The sequence below is a fragment of the Periplaneta americana genome, chromosome 17 (genome assembly GCF_040183065.1).
Source record: "Periplaneta americana isolate PAMFEO1 chromosome 17, P.americana_PAMFEO1_priV1, whole genome shotgun sequence".
Lineage (NCBI taxonomy): Eukaryota > Metazoa > Arthropoda > Insecta > Blattodea > Blattidae > Periplaneta > Periplaneta americana.
The window spans coordinates 63268959-63290411 of NC_091133.1; the positions used below are offsets into that span (position 1 = coordinate 63268959).

The window sequence follows — 21453 nt, forward strand, 5'->3', positions numbered from 1 at the left end:
CATGTATTCATCCTATGGCAGCCGTACATAGGAGACTGTGAATTCTTACATTTTCGAAACAAAGAAATATAATTACATATAGGAGATTTTATTATTTTCTCTGTCACTATTTAAGTTATTTAATAGAGCAAAAATCTGAAAATCGATAAATATGCACATAGGAGTTATTGCAGTAACAACGACGATATGTAGGCCTATATGAATTTTTGTAAAATGAACATGGAGCACTGTTATCCATTAATGAAGCTGGCAAGAATAAAATATTGTTACACCTACTTAATTTCACAATAAGTTTAACAAAAGGTGAGCGAAAAGTTGCCGTCCTGTAGATATATTTTTTTTCAGAAATAACTATGAATGGTTGAATGAAATCATAATATTCGAAATTAGTAGACATACAGAACCAACTCTTTTAGTAGCAAAAATAATCTCGGTATAGACTACGGAAATTTTTTCTGAATCTCTTGAAAGGTCTAAAAGGAAAGCTAGGAACAAACTGCACTTCCAAAACAAGTAGGAACTTCACATTCTTACACATACGAGCTTGAGCAATCAGGGAACGAGAGATGTTGCTGATCTTGTCAAGGAAATTACATACATTACACCAAGGCGTGCCACACAAATATAAATAGCGTATATGTGAGCTATCATAAAGCCTATTCCACTAACTCCTGCGAAAGCTTCGGCTCTTATTACGCAAAACAAACTAACAAAGCATCAGTATTCATCAATTCGAAGAGCAGCAATTGATTATAATGCAAATATATATCATTGGTACTAGAAATTTGTACAATCAAAGAAAGACTGCTATGCCGCAGAAAATTCCACAAAAATTAAGAGAACTTTGCCGTAATTCAGTTACAAAATTTATTATATAAAACTGTAAAACAACTAGCATAATCAGTGTAATCAACCATGTCAAATTACACAAACGTAATGAGAATTTGTATACAAAACAAATACTGTATGTTACCCGTAAATAATGTACTGTACAAAGTTTGATTAAAATCTGAAAAGTTATTAAATTTGTATAAATTTACCCCTATAACGGAGTAGTTACTTTTAGACAAATGTGAGAGCTTGTATATAAGACAAATTTTATGTTTCCTGCAACTGTTGTTTAAAGTTTGATCAAAATTTTTAAGATAGAAGAAAAGTTATTACATTTGTCTAAATTCGCCCCTATAATGGAGTAGTTTCTTTTACACAAAATATTTAATGAGAGTTTGTATACAAAACGAATATGTTACCTGTAACTGCTGTATAAAGTTATATGAGAATCTGTTAAATAGGAGAAAAGTTATTAATTTTGGCCAGCTAAATTTACGTTTCGGACTATCATGCGTAGTTCTGATACATAGCGGTACGCTTAAACGTTCCACAACGGTTGGATTTCTATCTTTACGGTTATTGAAAGAGTCCAGAGTACAAAACATTGGTTAAATACAATAGGATATCATGAAACGGGTCACTGCATTTCTAAGAAAAACTCCAGGCGTGTTTGGACAGTAATCTGGTATTATTTTGCAGAGGAATTGCATGTCATGTGCTGACGCGCAAAACTGGCAATTTGGACAGTGTTTCCAACGGCCTGTAGTAAAAATTGCAACTTCATTCCTGTCCATATTTTCTTCACATGCTAATGTCCTTGCATTTCGTAATGGGAGCTATAGTCTGTGGTACAAGAATACTGTGGTGTCATCATTCTCTCCTCTGTTAACCTTCACGCGACAAGGTTGAGGGATTACAACAAAAAAGGCTACTGTATAACCGTGTTATGATACACAGTATTTACTGTTTTCGTACCATTGCCCAAGTCTCGCTTCGACACATTAAAATTTGGAATCTTTGACTTGTTTTCTTTCATTTGAATATTTAACGACGCTGTATCAACTACTAGGTTATTAATTAGCGTCCATAGGATTGGTGATAACGAGATGAGGCAGAGGATTCGCCGACATTCGCCTTATGGCTGGGGAAAACCTCGGAAAAACCCAATCAGGCAATCAGCCCAAACAGGGCTCGAATTCGCGCCCGAGCGCAACTCCAGATCGGCAGACAAGCAACTTAAGCCTTTCTTTTTCTGAACCGAGCATTCGACGAGCGAGGTGCGAGGTCCGCTTCGCAGAAATTCAGACTACACAAGAGATAGTGAGTGGTTTCTATGGCTGCGTGGTGCGCAGACCTCGCATCTCGTAGTTATAGAAACCAATCACTATCTCTCATGTAGTCCGGATTTGTGCGAAGCGGGCCTCGCACCTCGCACGTCGCATGCGTCGGTTCAGAAAAACCAAGGCTTAAGAACTATGTCAGGAATTTGGAAACATGTTCAGATCACGATGAGACGACGAATTGTGGTCTGTATTTTGGCAGGAGGTAGACATTTTGAATATTTAGTCTAAGGAAATGTTAATAGAATGCATCATAATAATTATTCTAGATGTTTAATAAGTGAGGAGCCACCGCCGTAGCTCGCTCGGTTAAAGCCTTGTTTTTCTGAACCGACGCATGAGACGTGAGAGGTGCGAGGCCCGTTTCGCAGAAATTCGGACTACACGAGGGATATTGAGTGGTTTCTATGACTGCGTGGTGCGCAAATCTCGCATCTCGCAGTTATAGAAACCACTCACTATCTCTCGTGTAGTTCGGATTTGTGCGAGGCGTGCCTCGCAACTCGCACGTCTCATGCGTCGGTTCAGAAAAACCAAGGGCTTTAATGTCTGGCAGTCTTGTAGAATCCCTTCACGAAGAGTTCCTTCATTATCTACAGGAGTTGAATACAACGACTTTAAATGCTCCAGAGAAACAAGTTCAGGGATTTGGGATCTAATGAGCATGGAGGCCAAACACGTCCTGGATTTTGGTGGAACAAGAAAATTGTCTTATGGAATTGATATCGTCTAACAAGCAAACATCCTCATGGGGCAGATAAAGAAGATATTTTTTTTTATTCCACTATGTTAATAATGTCAAAACAAATGCGTATACAAATTTTGATCACTAGAGAGCAATTACGAGGGGCGTGAAGAAAGTAAACTTCCTGGGGCCGTTTACAAGAAAGAAAACACAATTTCATGAAAATATTTGTTGGAACAGATACAGCAACTGTTGAGCCATTTTTAAACATATTCCCCAACCGGAATTTCTTTATTAACAAAAAAATATTTTCGCGGGCTACATGATAAGGATCTGCGAGCTACATAGTGTGCTTTTATTTATTTATTTATTTTATTTGTTTGCTTGGTTGTTTGTTTGTTTGTTTACTTACTTTACTTACTTCTTTATTATGTTCTCTTTGCAATTTCACGACTACTTCGTGTCAGCTCAAACTTACGACACTAAAGATACACAGTGAGCATAGCTCGAGAGAGAGAGATGTTTTTGCACAGGCACATTGAGACATGACACATCTTTTCGAAGCTAATAATATATTCTACACAGATTGTACCAGTTGACGAATAGACAATATTGTCAGAAATGAAAATACGAAGCCAAAAAATGTTGATCCCGTGTGAATCAGGTTAATGTTACTGGAATAACGCTTGCTGTGACGTAACACCAGAAAAACGACGTTTTCGAGTAATGTTATAATAACATTGATATTTTGTCGCATTTGTTTGCATTTTAATGTAGAAGAATAACATTTTATAAAGTTTCCAATACACAGAAGAGAAGCTATATATAGCAACTGTGTAAATTGAATGGAGTAATAAAATGCATTCAAATAAATAATTAAACCTTGTAGGGTCATTTTGGGAGATCACGATACGTTTAAGAAAAGAGCCATTGCGAGCACTGTTCCTAGTGAAAAAGTCGAACTGCAGGTGGGGTGTTCGGGTTAGTCAGTTACTTGCATTCAGAGCGATCGGATGTCATACGTGCGGTAAAGCAGTGTGTTTCCAGTACAGTTAAGCTGCACTGCATTTCTTTACTGACCGCTTGCTCTTATCTCTACTCCGTAGCTGTCCTCACTACTTCCCCTCTTTCGCGTCGCCGAGCTGTCAGGACTAAATAATCGGTCTGTACCACCTTTATTGTATTTTGACTGGTTGTGCGTAATATTAAAGATGCATAAATTATTGTATATACATTTTGAGTTAGTAAAGGCGCCAAACTGATTACCCTCAAACAGTTATCTTTGTTTCGAATATGCTGTTATCATTTGAATGATGGTGTATCTCGGGGAGATCTCGAATGTCTCGTTGCGCCGATTAAACCATGAGACCGGCTACTCGTATGACACATGTTAGAGAGCAGCAAAGAAATTGAGTTCACGAGGATACATTATTAATTTATATATTGAAATAATGATTGAATAAGAAATCTATATACACCCATGGTTACTTTAAGTTATGTTTCTCTTCTTGATTTTGAGCCACATCCCATTTAGTGCTGTTGGAAAGAATAATTTGGGATCAAATACAAGCGGGTTAGGAGTTTTCTCGCAGATCTCTAGTTCGTAATTTGCCAGTATCAAGGCGATCCCAACTTTTGCCTGCATTAATCCGAAGCGCTGACCTGTAAAGAGAAAATACATTTGAGAAATTTATTTTCATCATGACGATTTGTTCTTGGAGAAAAATGTATAGCTATTATCAATAATTTTTCGAGATTTTAGATCTTTTAGTTTGCACCCTCATATTCATTCGTTCAGACTTGGACAGGTCGGTTTATATTAAGATAGATGGCCTCCAGTTGTTTGGTCTAGATGACTAGCCGATCATAAGTTACATGTGACAGCAGGAGACTCTTGAGAAATATGGAATTGAAGGGTTCAGAGCCATAGTGGGCCAAGCGCCATTTATTAAAAACGGAGAAAGCAAGGGTTAAAGGTAAGTGAATACCATAGTTTAATGAAGATTGACATATCATTTAGTTTGAATGTGTATACTTGATATTACTTGCTGTATGTTTCCATTGAATTATGGTAATAACTTCATTTTAACCCTTGTTTTCTACTGTTTTAGTAAATGGCGCTTGGCCCACTATGGTTCTGAACCCTTCAATTATTGTAAACTGCATATGTGTGAACAAACTTCAGGAAGTGATTTCTGATAGGACAAGGGACAAAAAAAAGTCATGTTTACATGCTCTATGTCCAAATACGAAAGTTTTCCATGATATACAACAATACTGTTACTCATGACGTCAGTCCCTTGTAATAGCAATCATATCAGTTACAGTGCGTTTACGCTTACTTCCAGTTGAAAATCTTTCCATAGTGCACTTTTTGAAGTGCCGTTAGGATAGCCAAGCTTACACCACGCTGGCAGGCCACATACCTACAGCTCTTCCAGAATATTTGGTCCAGTCAATAATGTCTGGTCTCATTAGTTCTTTGCAAAATATTCAGGACATTTGGTCCCGTCAGTAACGTCTGGTCTCATTGGTTCTTTGCAAAATGTCATGGAATGTCTAGTCCCATTAGTTATTTGCAAAATGTTCAGAACATTTGGTCCCGTCAATAATTTCTGGTCTCATTCGTCCTTTTCAAAATGTCTAGGATATTTAGTCCCAACAATGATGTCTGGTCTCATTGTTCCTTTGAAAATGTCCAGGATATTTGGTCCCGTCAATAATGGTTAGTTCCATTGGTCCTTTGCAAAATGTCCAGGACATTTGGTCCCGTCAATAATGATTGATAAATTGGTCCTTTTCAAAATCCCCAGAACATTTGGTCCCGGTAATGATGGTTAGTTCCGTTGGTCGTTTGCAAAATGTCCAGGACATTTGATCCCATCAATAATGCCCGTGGGGTCATTTGGTTATCTTGGAGAAGTGACCAAATAATGATTTGCTATTTACCATACTACCAATTATTAAATAATTCAGAGTCATCTTTCGGGATTTTAGAGTGACTTGAATTAATGTAGGTACTTGTTATAATATTGTAATTATAAAGAAGGGCTCATTATGAATCTGGAATTCAATGAGTACAATATTTATTACTGATCGACAATTATTGTAAGTAGTGCAAGTCGTTGCGGGGAAAGAAAAAGTAATGTTTACAAATAAACTTACGTCGATGAGCTGATATAAAGCATGGTTTCCAAACCTTTTATTTCTTTCTCGCCATAAATAATTTAAAAGTCATGCATATCCACTAGAGGCCAGTTCCTTTAAAAGATTCTTGAAAACGATTACGATTATACTATACTTCTCCGTATTCATAATAGATATTGTCCAGAAAGTCGTCTTGAAGAGTTAAGACACACTAGTCCAACTATTACGCAGAGTTGCTGTTCCAATTTTAAACTATCATTTTGACATTGCATAGTTGAATAGTCCTCCATTGCATTTTTGTGCATTTGAAATTTTTCTCTGGCCAGGTGACTTTTAACCTCAGAAAGCAGATGTGTAAAGGGATAATAATATGGTGAAAGTGGAAGCGATCCGATGTCAGAGAATTAATTTCTGTCATGGCGTCCATAGAGCGAGTCGGACTGTAAAATTGGTAGAAAAGAATACTTGAAAATATAACATTAATCTGAAGTCTATTATCAAGTAACAGTTATGTTGAGATGAAGGTCAAAAATGATGCCATAAAGATTCCAAACAAAACAGAAACAACTTATGATGGTTGAGAGTTATCATCAAAAGCCTAAGACTAAAAAATTTATCAGCCACTTTATAGGCCTAAGGTGTTTTTTGCTATATCATACAAGACAGAACAATGAAAATTTTCCACTGCAACTCATCAGTAAAGCTTTAGAATCTAGGGAATCTGAGTTTTTCGTATACAATAAAACAGATTTTTGTATATAGTCATTGGAAGTATTTTAGAAGTAGTTTCTGAGAACTACTCGTATAAATGTTGACTGTCAGAAATATTGGATTTAACTCTGTGATTGAGATGTCATAACCAGGCTGCCTTCTTCTTTTACAAGGACTGCACTGTACATTTCATATTTTGAAAAATAAACGTAATATTGTACTGTTTAAATTTCTCGTAAATGCCGTTTGAGAAGAACGCTAACTGCAGAAAAAACTTCCCTTTACCTTTTAATTTGGATGAAATATAAAAACCTGTTTGGAGTTCCTTAACAATACAGAATGTGAACAAATGGTTGAAAATCTTATCATGGCAGCATTGAAATACTGTCTGATCCGTTTGGTTATGGATAATATTAATTTATTGTTATAAAGCTATTATGATAGTGGGAAAAATTTCTTGCTGATTACATTATGACTAAACGATGAGAGTTTCCATGTATGACAATCAGGTAATCTTGTCGTACTTTAATTTTTATTGTAATTGTAATTGTAAATTTAATGTTAAATGCAATTTTATTGTTCATATTATAGTTCTAATCCCCTGGTAGAGAGGGAGAGAAGGCCTGACGGCCTTATCTCTACCAGGCTAAATAAATACTAATACTACTACAATCAACGATGCATAATCTGAAAGGACAAATGAAAATCATAGATGATTGAAATGACTACTACAAATCAGCGGGCACGATGATATGCTACATTTGATAGTTTTAAAAGAATTCAAAGGGAATTTCGACGTGAGTATGGTGTACGTAATGTACCTAAATACGATTTCATAATGTTGTGGTATCGAACATTTGTAGAAACAGGTTCTGTGTTAAAAAAAAAAACATGCAAGAGGTCGCAGGCGAAACTCAATACGAGAAGCAGCTATCTCTTGGCTTGGCCTCCAAACTCCCCAAATCTAACCCTTCCTGACTTCTTCTTGTGGGGTTTTGTTAAAGACATTGTCTATTCACAGAAGCCCAGGAACATCGATGATCTGAGAACAAAAATTATTCAAGCTTTTCAACAAATCACCTCTCTTATGTTACAACGGACATGGGCTGAATTTTATCACCGTTATGAGTTGTGCAGGGTGCGCAATGGGGGTCATGTTGAGCTCTGAGGAATCTCTCAACTTTCAGTGTTGCATGCACAAAGTTTCAACAAATAAAGTTCAGTAATAAATGTTTTATGGTGTTTTTATTTTATCCATACCCAAACGAATCATCCTGTATATTTTAAAATTTTATCGAAAATCTAAAATAGAAACTAACAACTCAGAAGTTGAAAATTAACATAAAAACTTTGGAAATATTACACCGAGAAACTTAAAAAACACAAGAAACCTTTAAAAACAACACCTAAAATATATAAAAAAAAACAAACTTTTCCAAAGTAGTACACAACAAAAAGTCACACCTCTAGGAAAGACAGAATATAAAAAATGTTCGTTAAAATAATACTGTATTAACTAACCTATACAAACTCTTGGTCCTTCTCCGAAAGGTAGGTATGCGTAGTGGTGCCTTTTCATTTTCTCTTCCGTACTAAACCTTTCGGGATCGAACTTGTCTGGAGCTGCGTAGTGCTCTGGGTCACGGTGTATCCCAAGAATTGGAATCACGATCTTAGTTCCTTTCTCGATAACAACGTCTGAATCGGGGATGTGGAATTTCTTCGTGCATTCTCTATTCAGTAATGGGAACGGTGGATATTTGCGTAGAGTTTCTGAAAATGAAGAAAACTTACCACATGAGATAAATTAAGAAATGAACTTACGGATTGTAAGGCCTAGTAAAAATGACGATACAAGTCTTAATTAATGTAGTCTAAAACTAAAAGTATTTAGCATGCTATGAACTATATCATCAGGTGTTGTATATGTGGCTTCCCCTCATCTCAAACTATTTTAGGTAATTTGTACAGAAACGCCTAATGTTGAAATAGTAATATGAGTTACAAGAGCGGTATGTTGAAGTTTTCATGTTCGAGGAAAAGTTTGAAAAAGCGAAACGTAGTTGAGCTTTTTTAATTTCCGAGAATTGAAAGAAAACATACCGCTCGTGTGTCGTACATTATTTTGTGCGAAGATCGTTTATTACATACCTGAAAGAGGAATTTCTAATTAGTTGCAATGAAATCTCCATCTTGGTTTCTGTTCAGTGACGGCAAATTTGCAAAACAAAAATATCTATCTTCAACATTGTTGCTTTAAAATGTTTTCTGTGTTTACTATACTCCAGCAGGCCGTGATATACGTCTGTCTTTTTTTTCCCCCAGTCTATAAATGCGAACTTAAAACAAACGGTAAGGTTATGTAATGATTTAGAGTTTACTTAATTTTTGCAAATATTTAAAAACAATAATTAACAGTGCAGTTTAGGTGAAATTGCAGTGGTAAGTTTCCAATTTATAATTATTACTATATTGAACGTCTCTAAAAATAATATGTTAAAAGCCTACTTACTTACTTATTGGCTTTTAAGGAACCCGGAGGTTCATTGCCGCCCTCACATAAGCCCGCCATTGATCCCTATCCTGAGCAAGATTAATCCGGTCTCTACCATCATATCCCAACTCCCTCAAATCCATTATGTTAAAAGCCTAAAGCAGTAAAATCAATATGTTACTTAAGCGGTAAGAAGAGGGAAATTGTTATGTGTGTTAGGTTGGGAATACTGAATGTGGGATTTTAGACTTTCAGCGATTGGTTTTGTGCGGAAACCAAGCAAATACGCACGATCTCGCAGAAAATTAGTTGCTGTGATCGATAAATTAAGTTTTTTAATGGCGGGTACTTGACTGTTCGCCATTCACTCATATGAAGCCACTTGTATAGACAATTTACCGACACAGTCGGTACTCAGGGTGCGCCATAGGAGGCTGGTGCACGCTACATTCGCGTTGAGATGAGATGCTGATGAAATTTTGTTTAATTCCACAGGAGAACTGGAGCTCCCGGACAAAACTTCTTTTGTTACCTGGGCCAAGGGCTTGCCCAACACAGGTTATAAATGAGGTACTCTGGGAATCAAACTTCGATCGAACCCTGATCTATAGGTTAAGTCCAGCAATAAAGTCCAGATTCAGAACTCTAAATGGATTGAAGTATGGCCCCTGCAATTTGTCGTCCTTGTGAAAACCTGTTAAAAATCATCCATTTTCTAGAAGAGATGTTACCAGTAACAGAGAAAAAATGACGACCGTATCTTAATGTTTTCAAATTTGTTTATACCTGAGTAAACCCCATTATTTTATAAACAAAACTGTTCTTTTTTCATTAAAGCTACTTATTATCAAAGCTAGAGGATCCCTAAATCTTTGTTTCCTTTCAAAAAAAAAATCTATACAAGGTTGTCATAATGTCTGGACACATGCAGAAAAGCAGGGAAAAAAGGGACAGATTGCAGCAGAAGAAAAGATGGGAGAGAAGCGGGGCAAATGAAGAAGAAATGAGTAACGAGGAAGGAAAAGAAGGAAAAAGGGGGAGGAATATTGGCCTTAAAAAGGGTTTGAACGTACAAGAATCACTAGACGATCCAGGACGATTTCATTGAGTGATATTTTGGTATCATTTTGGTATTTCAATATGCCATTACTACTACTGCTGCTTCTGTTACTACTACTACTACTACTGTTACTACTAGTATTTTTTCGTGCTACTACTTCTGCTACTGCTGTTGATATTGCTACTACATTATTACTACTGTTACTACTAGTATTTTTCCCTGCTACTACTACTGCTACTACATTGACTGCTACTGCTGCTACTGCTACTCTACTACTAATGTTACTACTAGTATTTTCCCTGCTACTGATACTATTGCTACTATAATTACTGCTACTGCTGCTGCTCTACTACTACTACTACTACTACTACTACTACTACTGTTTTCCCTGCTACTACTACTACTGCTGTAATATTACTACTACTGCTGCTGCTACTGCTACTGTAATAATATTACTACTACTACTGCTACTCTACTACCGTTGCTACTGCTACTCTACTACCGTTGCTACTGCTACTCTACTACCGTTGCTACTGCTACTCTACTACTACTAATTTATTATCATTTATTCCTCTAATATCAACTAATAAAAACGTGTACACAACGGAAGCCTCAATAAAGTACTTCGTTGTACAAGCTCCGGGATCATCAACTCTGCTATTCCTAATTATTACAAAATCAATAATTGAAGGTTATTGGATCTATTGGTGGATTAAATCAAATTTCAATCCGAAAAATTTTAATATATTCTGGGTGCTCTATAAGATAGTTGGGATCCATATACGGTGGCTAGTCAACTAAAAATTTTAATTCCTGTTGGTACTGCAATAATTATAGTAGCTGATGTATCAACATCTATTCCTGTACTAGTACTACTACTACTACTACTACTACTACTACTACTATAACTGCTACTACTACTGCTCCTGCTCCTATTGCTACTCTACTATTACTACTACTGCTACTGCTACTCTACTACAGCTGCTTCTACTGCTATTGCTAGTCTACTATTACTGCTACTACTTCTGCTACCACTACCGCTGCTACTGCTACTCTACTACTGCTGCTACTGCAAGTCTACTATTACTACTCCTACTGCTACTACTACCGCTGCTACTGCTACTCTACTACTGCTGCTGCTGCTACTGCTAGTCTACTATTACTACTACTGCTACTGCTATTCTACTACTACTACTACCGCTGCTACTGCTACTCTACTAATACTACTGCTACTACTACTAATACTACTACTACTATTACTACTACTACTACTACTACTACTATTGAGATTTGTGTACAGAGAAACAATGATCACTTTCCATTGCCTTACCTGACACAACTTTATCCAAGTAGGTCATTTCTTGGATGTCGTCATAGGTGATATTGCCGTCATGTTTCTTTGTGGCATTGTCTATCTCATCTCGAAGACGGTTTTGTATATCTGTGTTCAATGCCAGTTCATAAAAGCAGAAGGTCATCGTTGTGGATGACGTTTCAAATCCTCCTAAATAAAAAACAAAGGCCTGAGCTGCAATCTCAAGCAGCGTCAAATTCTGGCAGACATCTGCAAAAGACAACGTAATTATTAACACGTTAATTAATCGATGATTGAATCTGCCGTCAATTTCTATTGTGGTTTTACACTCGCTGACGTTTAGATTTTAAGGGTTAATAGCCTATGATGTTATAATAATTATGGGAAAATAATGAGGTTTTATTTTGTTCTAAATTAGCAACGGCGAAAAGACGGGAAATTTGTTGTTACAATGAATGGAAATAGCAAGTGGCACCTGGTGATTAAGTACGCACTTTAAATAGAATAATAAAATTGTCTTAAGGCTTGTACTCGTAACTTAGTCGCGGAGTAGCAAGCGGGGCTTATGAGTCAAGAATGCCCATAGGCGTGATGATAAGTTTGCTTGCAATAATTATCTGGTTTATTTCTTTCAGAGATTGCTCTCAATTTGTAAAGCGAATTTCAGATAAACCTATGATGAATCCACTCACCTATCGTTTTTAAAGACGTTAGATAACTTGGCAGTTGATGTAGCGTCTTTAGAAACGATTAAATAGGGTTGACATTTATGGAGAGGTAGTACTAGAAGGGAGATTGCTTACGTATCTTGAACTTCGACATTTGGAGTGACTTGATCAGCAGTACTCTTCAGCCATTTTTTTTTTACCGGGAAAGATTCGGTACTGTATTTTATTTTATGGCAGGCTGAGCGAAATACTAACCCATTCTGGAAGATATGGGCACAAAACAAATCTCTCCATTTCAACACAATATCGAGCTCCTTGTCAGTTCGTCGGTCTACCGAACAAACGCGGCTCCTTTAAATTAGTCCGCCTTTCAAAAATAAACTTTAATAACTCAAGAATGAACATAGTTACACACTATGATATAGGCCCTACGTACCCAATTCCTGCATGTACTTAACACATACATACAGCTCATGCATTATGTCCAGAGACTCCCCCACTCTTCCTACAGAGCTGTGCACGAGATCGGATGAGTCTACTTACGAATTATAGGGGAATGGCTTAACCTTTGCCTTGAACTCGATAGACACACGCTCGACCTTCCCTTCTACTCCAACCCCCTTCCACAGTACGTTATTCCCCTACTGCGCATCGCGAGTTGCTTGACAAAATGCATAAGCTGTACATACATACATACATACATACATACATACAGACATAAATTGCAAAGTACATAATATATAACACAGCATAATAAGCGAAAACGTATGGATAATTTAACTGTTGAATGGTTCTCAATTTACGAGTATGTTGCGTTCGACAGATGTTTAACGTGGGAAAATTGCTTGGCTTTCTTCGGAGGTTTCTCCAGCTTTATGGTGAATATCAGGTAATTCCTTGGAAAATTATGAGACTTAGCATGCTAGATTACTTCGTAATTCATACAGTATTATTAAAATAAGCGATTAAATTGTCCTGAAAATATTGTAACATCTTTTTGAAATAGTTGATTTTGTGGGATGACATAAACTTATCTACACTAATAATAAATCTGTAACCAAAATTTTTCTTTTAGTTTTTGTTTTTCCAAAAATAATTGGTGGCTACATGTATAATTAACCATCCTGTGACCAAAAATCGAATTTTTGAAAATTTGTTTGTATGTCTGTCTGTGTCTGGATGTTTGTTACCATTTCACGCAATAATGTCTGAGCAGATTTCTATGAAAATTAGTATATAAGTTAAGTTACTTCCACTTAGATTTTAGGCTGTACGTCATTCAAAATACTTAATTTAAAAGGGAGGTTATAAGGGAGCCAGAATTAAATAAATCTAAATATCACGCTTATTATTGAGTTTCATGAGAAGTGTTGCAAAACAAAAGTTTCTTTAAAAACAGTTTCCGATAAGTTTTATTCCAGGCAAAATTTTGATTGGACTCTTATTTAACAAGATATATATATATATATATATATATATATATATATATATATATATATATATGAGTTTTAAAATAGCAATGCGTTTTATGAGTGCCGCCTCAGAATAACATAATTAAATGAAAACAAATGACAGATATATTTAAGGCGGCCTTGCAGAACAATCGAAAGAATTCGTTTAATACTATTTTTACGGATAAACTTGTATTCTGTGATAGGAATATATAAATGGTATTCTGTGATAGGAATATATAAATGTTCATCAATATTAATATAATATAGAGAATGTTTGTGTTTTTGTATGAAGTAATCTCAGAAGCTACTTAACCGATTTGGATAATTCTTTCACCATTGGAAAGTGTAATTTCTCTAGATGGACATAATGCTATATGCCATTACGGTAAATCCTGAGTGAATCGAGGATTGAGGTAGGATTAAAATAAGTCCTTACGTACAGAAAACTTGGTATTCTGTCGGAATATTTTATTATTAAATTATTTAAATTTTATTTGGTCCTCATAAAATACTCTAATTTTATACATTTCAATTTATTTTGTCTACAGAACATAATAGAATTTTTACGAGGTTTGTCGTAAAGATAAATATTTTCCCTGGACCAAAAATAGGGCATATATACAGAGTAAAAATTAGTATTTTACCGTTGAGCTCACCGGAGCTGAGTCATTTTACAAAATGTTACGAAATGACGTTCCCGCACTCATAATTTACCCATATTCGTTTCCTATATTTCTTAAAATAATATTTATGTATCATTATCATTTTCAACTTTTTATTTACATAAACAATGATGCACAACCGAGCGAGTTGGCTCAGACCGTAGCGTTTGAGACTCGCATCCGGGAGGTCTCACAAAGGCAAATGCCGGATTGGAAATTTAAATGCCATGATTCATCACCGCCTCGATCACCAATACGATAAACATGAATCAAAATCTACAATCAGATACATGAACACAAGCCATCTACAACACACAATAGACACTCAACAAGAGTGAAAACGGTATATTGGTACAGTATATCCTCACATTCTAAACACGCGACATGATCATAGATGTTAAAACATGTATAAATAAACTTAACAAAGAAAAAAGATGCACAGTGAGTCCAACATAAAAATTATCGTCTGCACCTGTGGGGTAACGGTTAGCACGTCTGACCGCGAAACCAGGTGGCAGGGGTTCAATTCCTGGTCGGGAAAAGTTACATGTTTGAGGTTTTTTCTGGAGTTTTCCCTCAACCCAATATGAGCAAATGCTGGGTAACTATCGGTGCTGGATCCCGGACTCATTTCACTAGCATTATCACCTTCATCTCATTCAGACTCTAAATAACTTAATGTTGGTACAGCCTCGTAAAATAACCCACTGTTCTGTTCTAGAAAATTATCTTCTTACAAAATTCACGCTATATTAAATTAGTTTGGAGTGATTTATTAAAGGATGATTCAAGATTAATTTAGGGAAATGTTAAACGAATATATCCTTGCACCAAAAACGGATGTTTCCTGAACCAAATGATTATATTTTAATTATTTGCATATAATAACAATTAAGAAACATGTTAAAGAAATTATCCTTCCACCGAATTATCCTTGCTGTCCGGACCAAAATGATCGTATTGTAATTATTTAAATACAATTTCAATTATGTGACATGTTAAATGATTTATCCTTCTACCAAACACGAATGTTGCCTGGACCAAATGTCATATTTTAATTATGTAATTACTTTATAGTTTCTTCTGGTGTCGTATGAGGTTATTATGATTGAGATAATAAGTGATTGAGCATATAAGGACTCGCACACAGTGGGGTGGAGGTCGGGGCTTGGGTGGCCCACAGGCTACAGGTCATGCTAAATATATTACTATTTTAATTATGCAGTACGTAGCGTTGTGCACTATGCACAACTGTTACCCATTAATTATTAAATAACTTTCTCAGTGTCCACAACATGTCTCTAGACTTGTGTGTTAAAATTCTGAGGTTATTTTCAACTATTTAAGTACGTCTTTTCTCCAATGTGTGACCCGCGAGGTTATCGAAGTTCATCTTATTCTGTAGTGTAGGTTGAACATTAATAAATTATGTGTCCTATTTTGAATCTTTTATATACTAGATGACACTGCGCGGTTGTGGCGTACTTTACAGAGAATCATGGCAGACAGCATCCAGGCTCCGCTGCCTCCTAGAGAAGTGATGGTATAACTTGTACATTAATAATTTCGGGTAGTATTCTCTGAAAAAGTTTCTATACTTTAACGTTAGGTAGATATGCCTATTATTCTTATATAGTTCGTACTGCAAAATGACAAAACGAAAGACTCTGTTATACACACTTTTTGAATAATATAAATAGTACAACACCTTATTTCAAGTGGCATCGTTTGATGCAAAAGAAATAAATAAAGTCAGTTCTATGTCGTCATTTAAATTTCAAGCATAGACGTATCATTAAATTCGAAGTCTTCTTCCATCTTCAGTTCTTACAAGTAGGCCTACCTATATCTTATTTCAGACGCTGACCATTTGTCTATTAGATCTAATATAGTATAATCAAGCTTAAAAATGGAATCGATTGAAAAACTCCAGAAAGTATTGCATGACAATAACTGTTACATTCATAGTTTTAAATACATCTTTGAAAATGATTCAGGAGCAAACGACTTACAACATAATAAAAAGCTATTATTCACGAAGTAATTACAAAACTGTATTTAGATTTAAGTCAGTAATATTTATTTATACCAAGTGCAGCGAAGCGCACAGGTAAGGCTAGTATTTGAATAAATATCTAGAAGAGTAGTGTATGAATGGTGACCTTCCTTTTAATGAAGGAACTGTTTAATTTAATCGGGTGTAGTTTGATGTTGCTGAATTTCTTGACCTGTATGCAACATTGTTTTTACGAGGCTGGAATAATCTTTCATTAGTTGTTGAATTCTCCCTCCCGTTTTATCACTTGGCACGTTGGTATTATGCTATCAAGTGCAGTTATTACAGAATACCAGTAATGTTCCTCACAGCGAAGAAATTCACAGTCTATGAATACGTACTTACCTTTCGTTTCCGTATTTTCTGTAGGTTTCTCGTTTTCAAATGCCTCACAGATGCCAGAGTTTTTTAACTGGATCATCAATTGCAGAAAGTCATTGCACTGTATATTGTTCTCCTCGCGATATTTAACTGTCTCCCACACGGCCGTTTGAAAGAATTTTGTGACGTCATGTGGAACCATGGCCAGTTTAAAAAATTTTGCGATTGATGGTAAACAGAATATTATAAAGTTTCTAATACTTGATTCCGTAGTCGGTTCAAAAATCTTTTTTCCCCACTTCCTGAATTCTGCATCAGGATTTTCAAGACAGTTACATCGTATTCCAAACGCACAAGATGCTATGACATCTGTGGTGTACTTTGCCATCACATCTTTAACATCAAATACGTCCCCGCAGCTTGCTGTTTCTTCGAGATATTCTCTTAGTTGATGACCGCAGTCGACTATGGACTGAAACATCATTTTCATTTTTCCTGAAGTAAACACTGGTACCAGCTTTCTTCTCAAATTCTCCCATTTTATGCCAGATAACATAAAAAGATTGGCAGTTAGAGGATCTACTTCTTCAACAAAGTTGATACCACGGTCATGGAAGCTGGAGAAATCTTTTATCAGTAGCATCTTGATCAGTTCTGGGTCTCGTATGACCAAAGTGGGAATATGCAAATGAAATATTCCAACGAACCTTTGTCCATATGCATTTTTGTATATGTCAGCGTATGTTTCACCCATTGGTTTCTTTAGTGTCATTGTCTCTCCAAGATTTCCAAATGGAAATTTTGGCGTAAGGCTGTATATTCCTCTTTTCTTCCAGTATGAATAATTCAGTAGTAGATAAAAGTACAAACCAGTAACTGATGATATAATAATTATGATGAAAGTACCTAATATCCAGGATATTAAAAATAAGGCCATAATGAGTTCTCTGCTAAGATAAATTATGCAGTAAAGTACGCCGCAAATAATGACAAATTAATAATATCCATATATTATTTTATTATCTTTCTTAACAATCTTGTTTCATTCGTACTTTCTGTGTTTCTGAGATTGTAGGATATGTCAAAAGGTTGTGAGTATGAAACTCCAATCTGAAACAAAGAGAAAATAAACAAAAAATGTATCATACAAATTTTTAGAAGAAACGACAGAACATTGATAGTAAACTTGTATTCCAGTGATACATTTATTATATATTTTCTGCTATTTAAGACGCAGATTTGATATTGTATGATGGTCACAAAGAAGTTAAAGAATGGGGCAGTGCAGCAAATGAACCAAAGAATAAATGAAATAAAGAATGGAAGATGTAATTAGAAAAGAAGAAAGGAAGAAAGAAAGAAAGAAAGTACTAATGAAAATGGAAGAAGGAAAATAATTGAAGAAAGAAGGCAGAATTGAAAATAAAAGAAGTTGGGAATTAAAAAGAAAGAAAGGGGAGAATTTAACAAAATTAACAAGAAAAAGAATAAAAAAGAAAGGATGAACAAAGAAAGGAATGGAAAAGAAATAATTACAGAAAAAAGGAATGAAAGGAAAAACGGAAGAAGAGAGAAATGAGATAGGATGAAAGAAGAAAAGGAAGAAATGAAACGAGAAATATGAACTAATTAATTAAATGTGGAAGGAATGGAATAGAGATAGAAACAAGGAAATGGACAGGAAATGCAGGAGAGGACGAAATAAGTATAAGCAGGGAAGAAAAGGTAACATATCTTTGTAAGTTAATTTTGTTTGATACGCCCAATTTGAAAACGATTTCTGTTCTAATTTTGCAAATATTGACCTCAATGTTCTCTCAGTATGAGCCATTTTACATAAAATTAGTATATAACACATACGCATGTACTTTTGATTAAATTAATACTCAACAATGCAGCATATACATAGAACACCAACATAGTGTGGAATATTATATCGCGGTTGAGGCTAGCAACTACTGAGTCATAGCGAATCGATACCCCCTCTTCCCTCAAGCTTTCGAGTGACGCTGCCTGTGAGCGAGACCATCGCACGTCGCTACGTGACTTCTGCCACAAGCCTCTCGCACTGAATTGTGCTCCTGGAATGATTGCCAACAGTGAATTTAATATAATATGGAAGGATCGGAGTGAAACCAAGTGTTATGATACATCTTTATTATGAACTTATACTGTCACTAGATACAATAACTCAATTTGGGGCGGGGGTAGGCTAAGCTTCAAAAACCTCGTAAGAGCTTCGCCACTGGACTGGAAAGATATTTTTGCGTCGGAAAGGCAGTGAAAGAAGAAGAGGAAGAAGGAGAAGAATATGACGGAGGAAAAAGAAGAAGAAGAAGACGAAAAGAAAGAAAGAAGGAGAAGTATCAAGAAAGGGGGAAATGAAGATAAAAATATGATATTGTTTGTTATTTAGTCAATTGTTCGAAGACAAATCTGAACCTCACAAATAATACCAAGATGGCACCACTTATGAGACAACAAGGCCCGGCTTAATGGGTTAGAGTGGCCAGTTTCTGTCCTCCTTCATTACATACATCGCCAATTAGCTACATATTACACTAATCAGACTTCAGATATATACAAACAATAATAGTTCTTCCTCAGACACATATCGTCAAGTAAGATGAACTGCCTGATAATAGATGTACTTATCAGCCAGAACCTCAATCAGAAGTAAAGATTATATTATACTATGATTATAATATCCTACCTCCCCAAAGCTCTTCTTCCCTCAAGTCTTCCAACTAGCACACCACATGAATTTCTGGATTCACCCATGCATGCTACACGCCCTGCCCATGTTACATCTGAATTTAATGTTCATAATTATGTACAGTTTTGTGTTGTGTAACTTTCTCCATTCTCCTATAACTTCATCCCTCTTAGCCCTAAATATTTTCCTAAGCACCTTATTCTCGAACAGCCTTAACTTCTGTTCCTCTCTCAAAGTGAAAGTCCAAGTTTCAAAACTATAGAGAGCAATCGGTAATATAACTGTTTTATAAATTATAACTTTCAACCTTTTTGAAAGCAGAATGGATGACGAAAGCTTCTTAGCAGAATAAGAACAGGTATTTCCCATATATATTCTGCGTTTAATTTCCGACTACATCCGAATTGGCTCAGAGAAGAAAATATGAAATCCGAATTGGCTCCCAATTTTTTTTATTTTGCATTGGCTCCCAAGGAAAGCAATTCGTGTTCGAATAGGCTCCCTTAAACAGAGACATCGGGGCGTGTAAAATGTTTCTATCAAAGTCACTTACAGTTAAATGGCGCTGTTCTCTCACACACTGTATATCCACAAACTCTGTGTGTTTCATTGCGAAGAATTCAACCACTTAAGTTTCATTTGAAGTTGAATTCTTAATTTTATTCCGCTCATCCCAATATTTTTCTGATGTTTTAATTTATGCCCAGAATATCACATGCATCAAACTGAACAGTAATAAGCAGAACACAAACACACAACGACTTGAAAAAGAAAAATTTATTGAAAGTTTTATGTAAGAATACACTGTGCAGGTTTTTAAAAAAAGTGAGTTTTAAGTCTTTACCGAAAATGTAAAAAAGATGAAGCTAATGGCTGAAGTACTGCACAACTGAAATAACATTTTGTGCGAGATCGTACGTATTTGCTTGGTTTCCGCACAAAACCAATCCGCGGAAAGTCTAAAATTCCACATTCAGTATTCCCAACCTAACACACATAACAATTTCGCTCTTCTTACCGCTTAAGTGACATATTGATTTTACTGCTTTAGGCTTTTAACATATTATTTTTAGAGACGTTCAATATAGTAATAATTATAAATTGGAAACTTACCACTGCAATTTCACCTAAACTGCACTGTTAATTATTGTTTTTAAATATTTGCAAAAATTAAGTAAATTCTAAATCATTACATAACCTTACCGTTTGTTTTAAGTTCGCATTTATAGACTGGGGAAAAAAAAAAAGACAGACGTACATCACGGCCTGCTGGAGTATAGTAAACACAGAAAACATTTTAAAGCAACAATGTTGAAGATAGATATTTTTGTTTTGCAAATTTGCCGTCACTGAACAGAAACCAAGATGGAGATTTCATTGCAAGTAATTAGAAATTCCTCTTTCAGGTATGTAATAAACGATCTTCGCACAAAATAATGTACGATACATGGGCGGTATGTTTTCTTTCAATTCTCGGAAATTAAAAAAGCTCAACTTCGTTTCGCTTTTTCAAACTTTTCCTCGAACATGAAAACTTCAACATACCGCTCTTGTAACGCATATTACTATTTAACCAGACCTATGTGATGTGGACACTCCTAACTGTTAAATTGGGAAGGAAATTTTGATGCATTTGGGGTCGATGCAGAATAGACGTTTCGGAACCAACTTGGAAATTCGGAATTTAACTCTGGGAGCCTATTCGGAAATTGGGAGCGAATTCGGAAACACCGTACTTTCCTATGGAGTGTATTTCATTTCATGGAGTGTAACTGTTGCTTCAAGTTATTTCAATTTTTCTACATTTTCAAAGGATAAATTTCCGATTTTTTATATTGCATACTTTCAATAATTACGTATAACAAGATCTATTTAATTATTTTTTTTATTTTATTGGGTTATTTTACGACGCTTTATCAACATCTAGGTTATTTAGCGTCTGAATGAAATGAAGGTGATAATGCCGGTGAAATGAGTCCGGGGTCCAGCACCG

At 35.6% G+C, this 21453-nt stretch overlaps 1 protein-coding gene across 2 annotated transcripts in view; it reads right to left on the reverse strand.

Annotated features, from left to right (window-relative positions):
* Positions 1 to 4280: 4280 nt before the first annotated feature.
* LOC138692796 (probable cytochrome P450 6a14) overlaps positions 4281 to 21453 on the reverse strand; it is a 63508-nt gene continuing 46335 nt past the window's right edge. The window contains exons 2-5 of one of the 2 annotated variants that reach the window (XM_069816014.1): positions 16769 to 17854; positions 11599 to 11772; positions 8236 to 8487; positions 4281 to 4518 (exon numbers count right to left, since the gene is read on the reverse strand). In XM_069816014.1, the coding sequence (XP_069672115.1) occupies positions 4346 to 4518; positions 8236 to 8487; positions 11599 to 11772; positions 16769 to 17681 (1512 nt within the window). In that variant the 5' untranslated portion in view covers positions 17682 to 17854 and the 3' untranslated portion in view covers positions 4281 to 4345. Of the gene's footprint in view, positions 4519 to 8235; positions 8488 to 11598; positions 11833 to 16768; positions 17855 to 21453 lie in introns of both variants that reach the window. The other variant, XM_069816013.1, reaches the window with a different exon arrangement.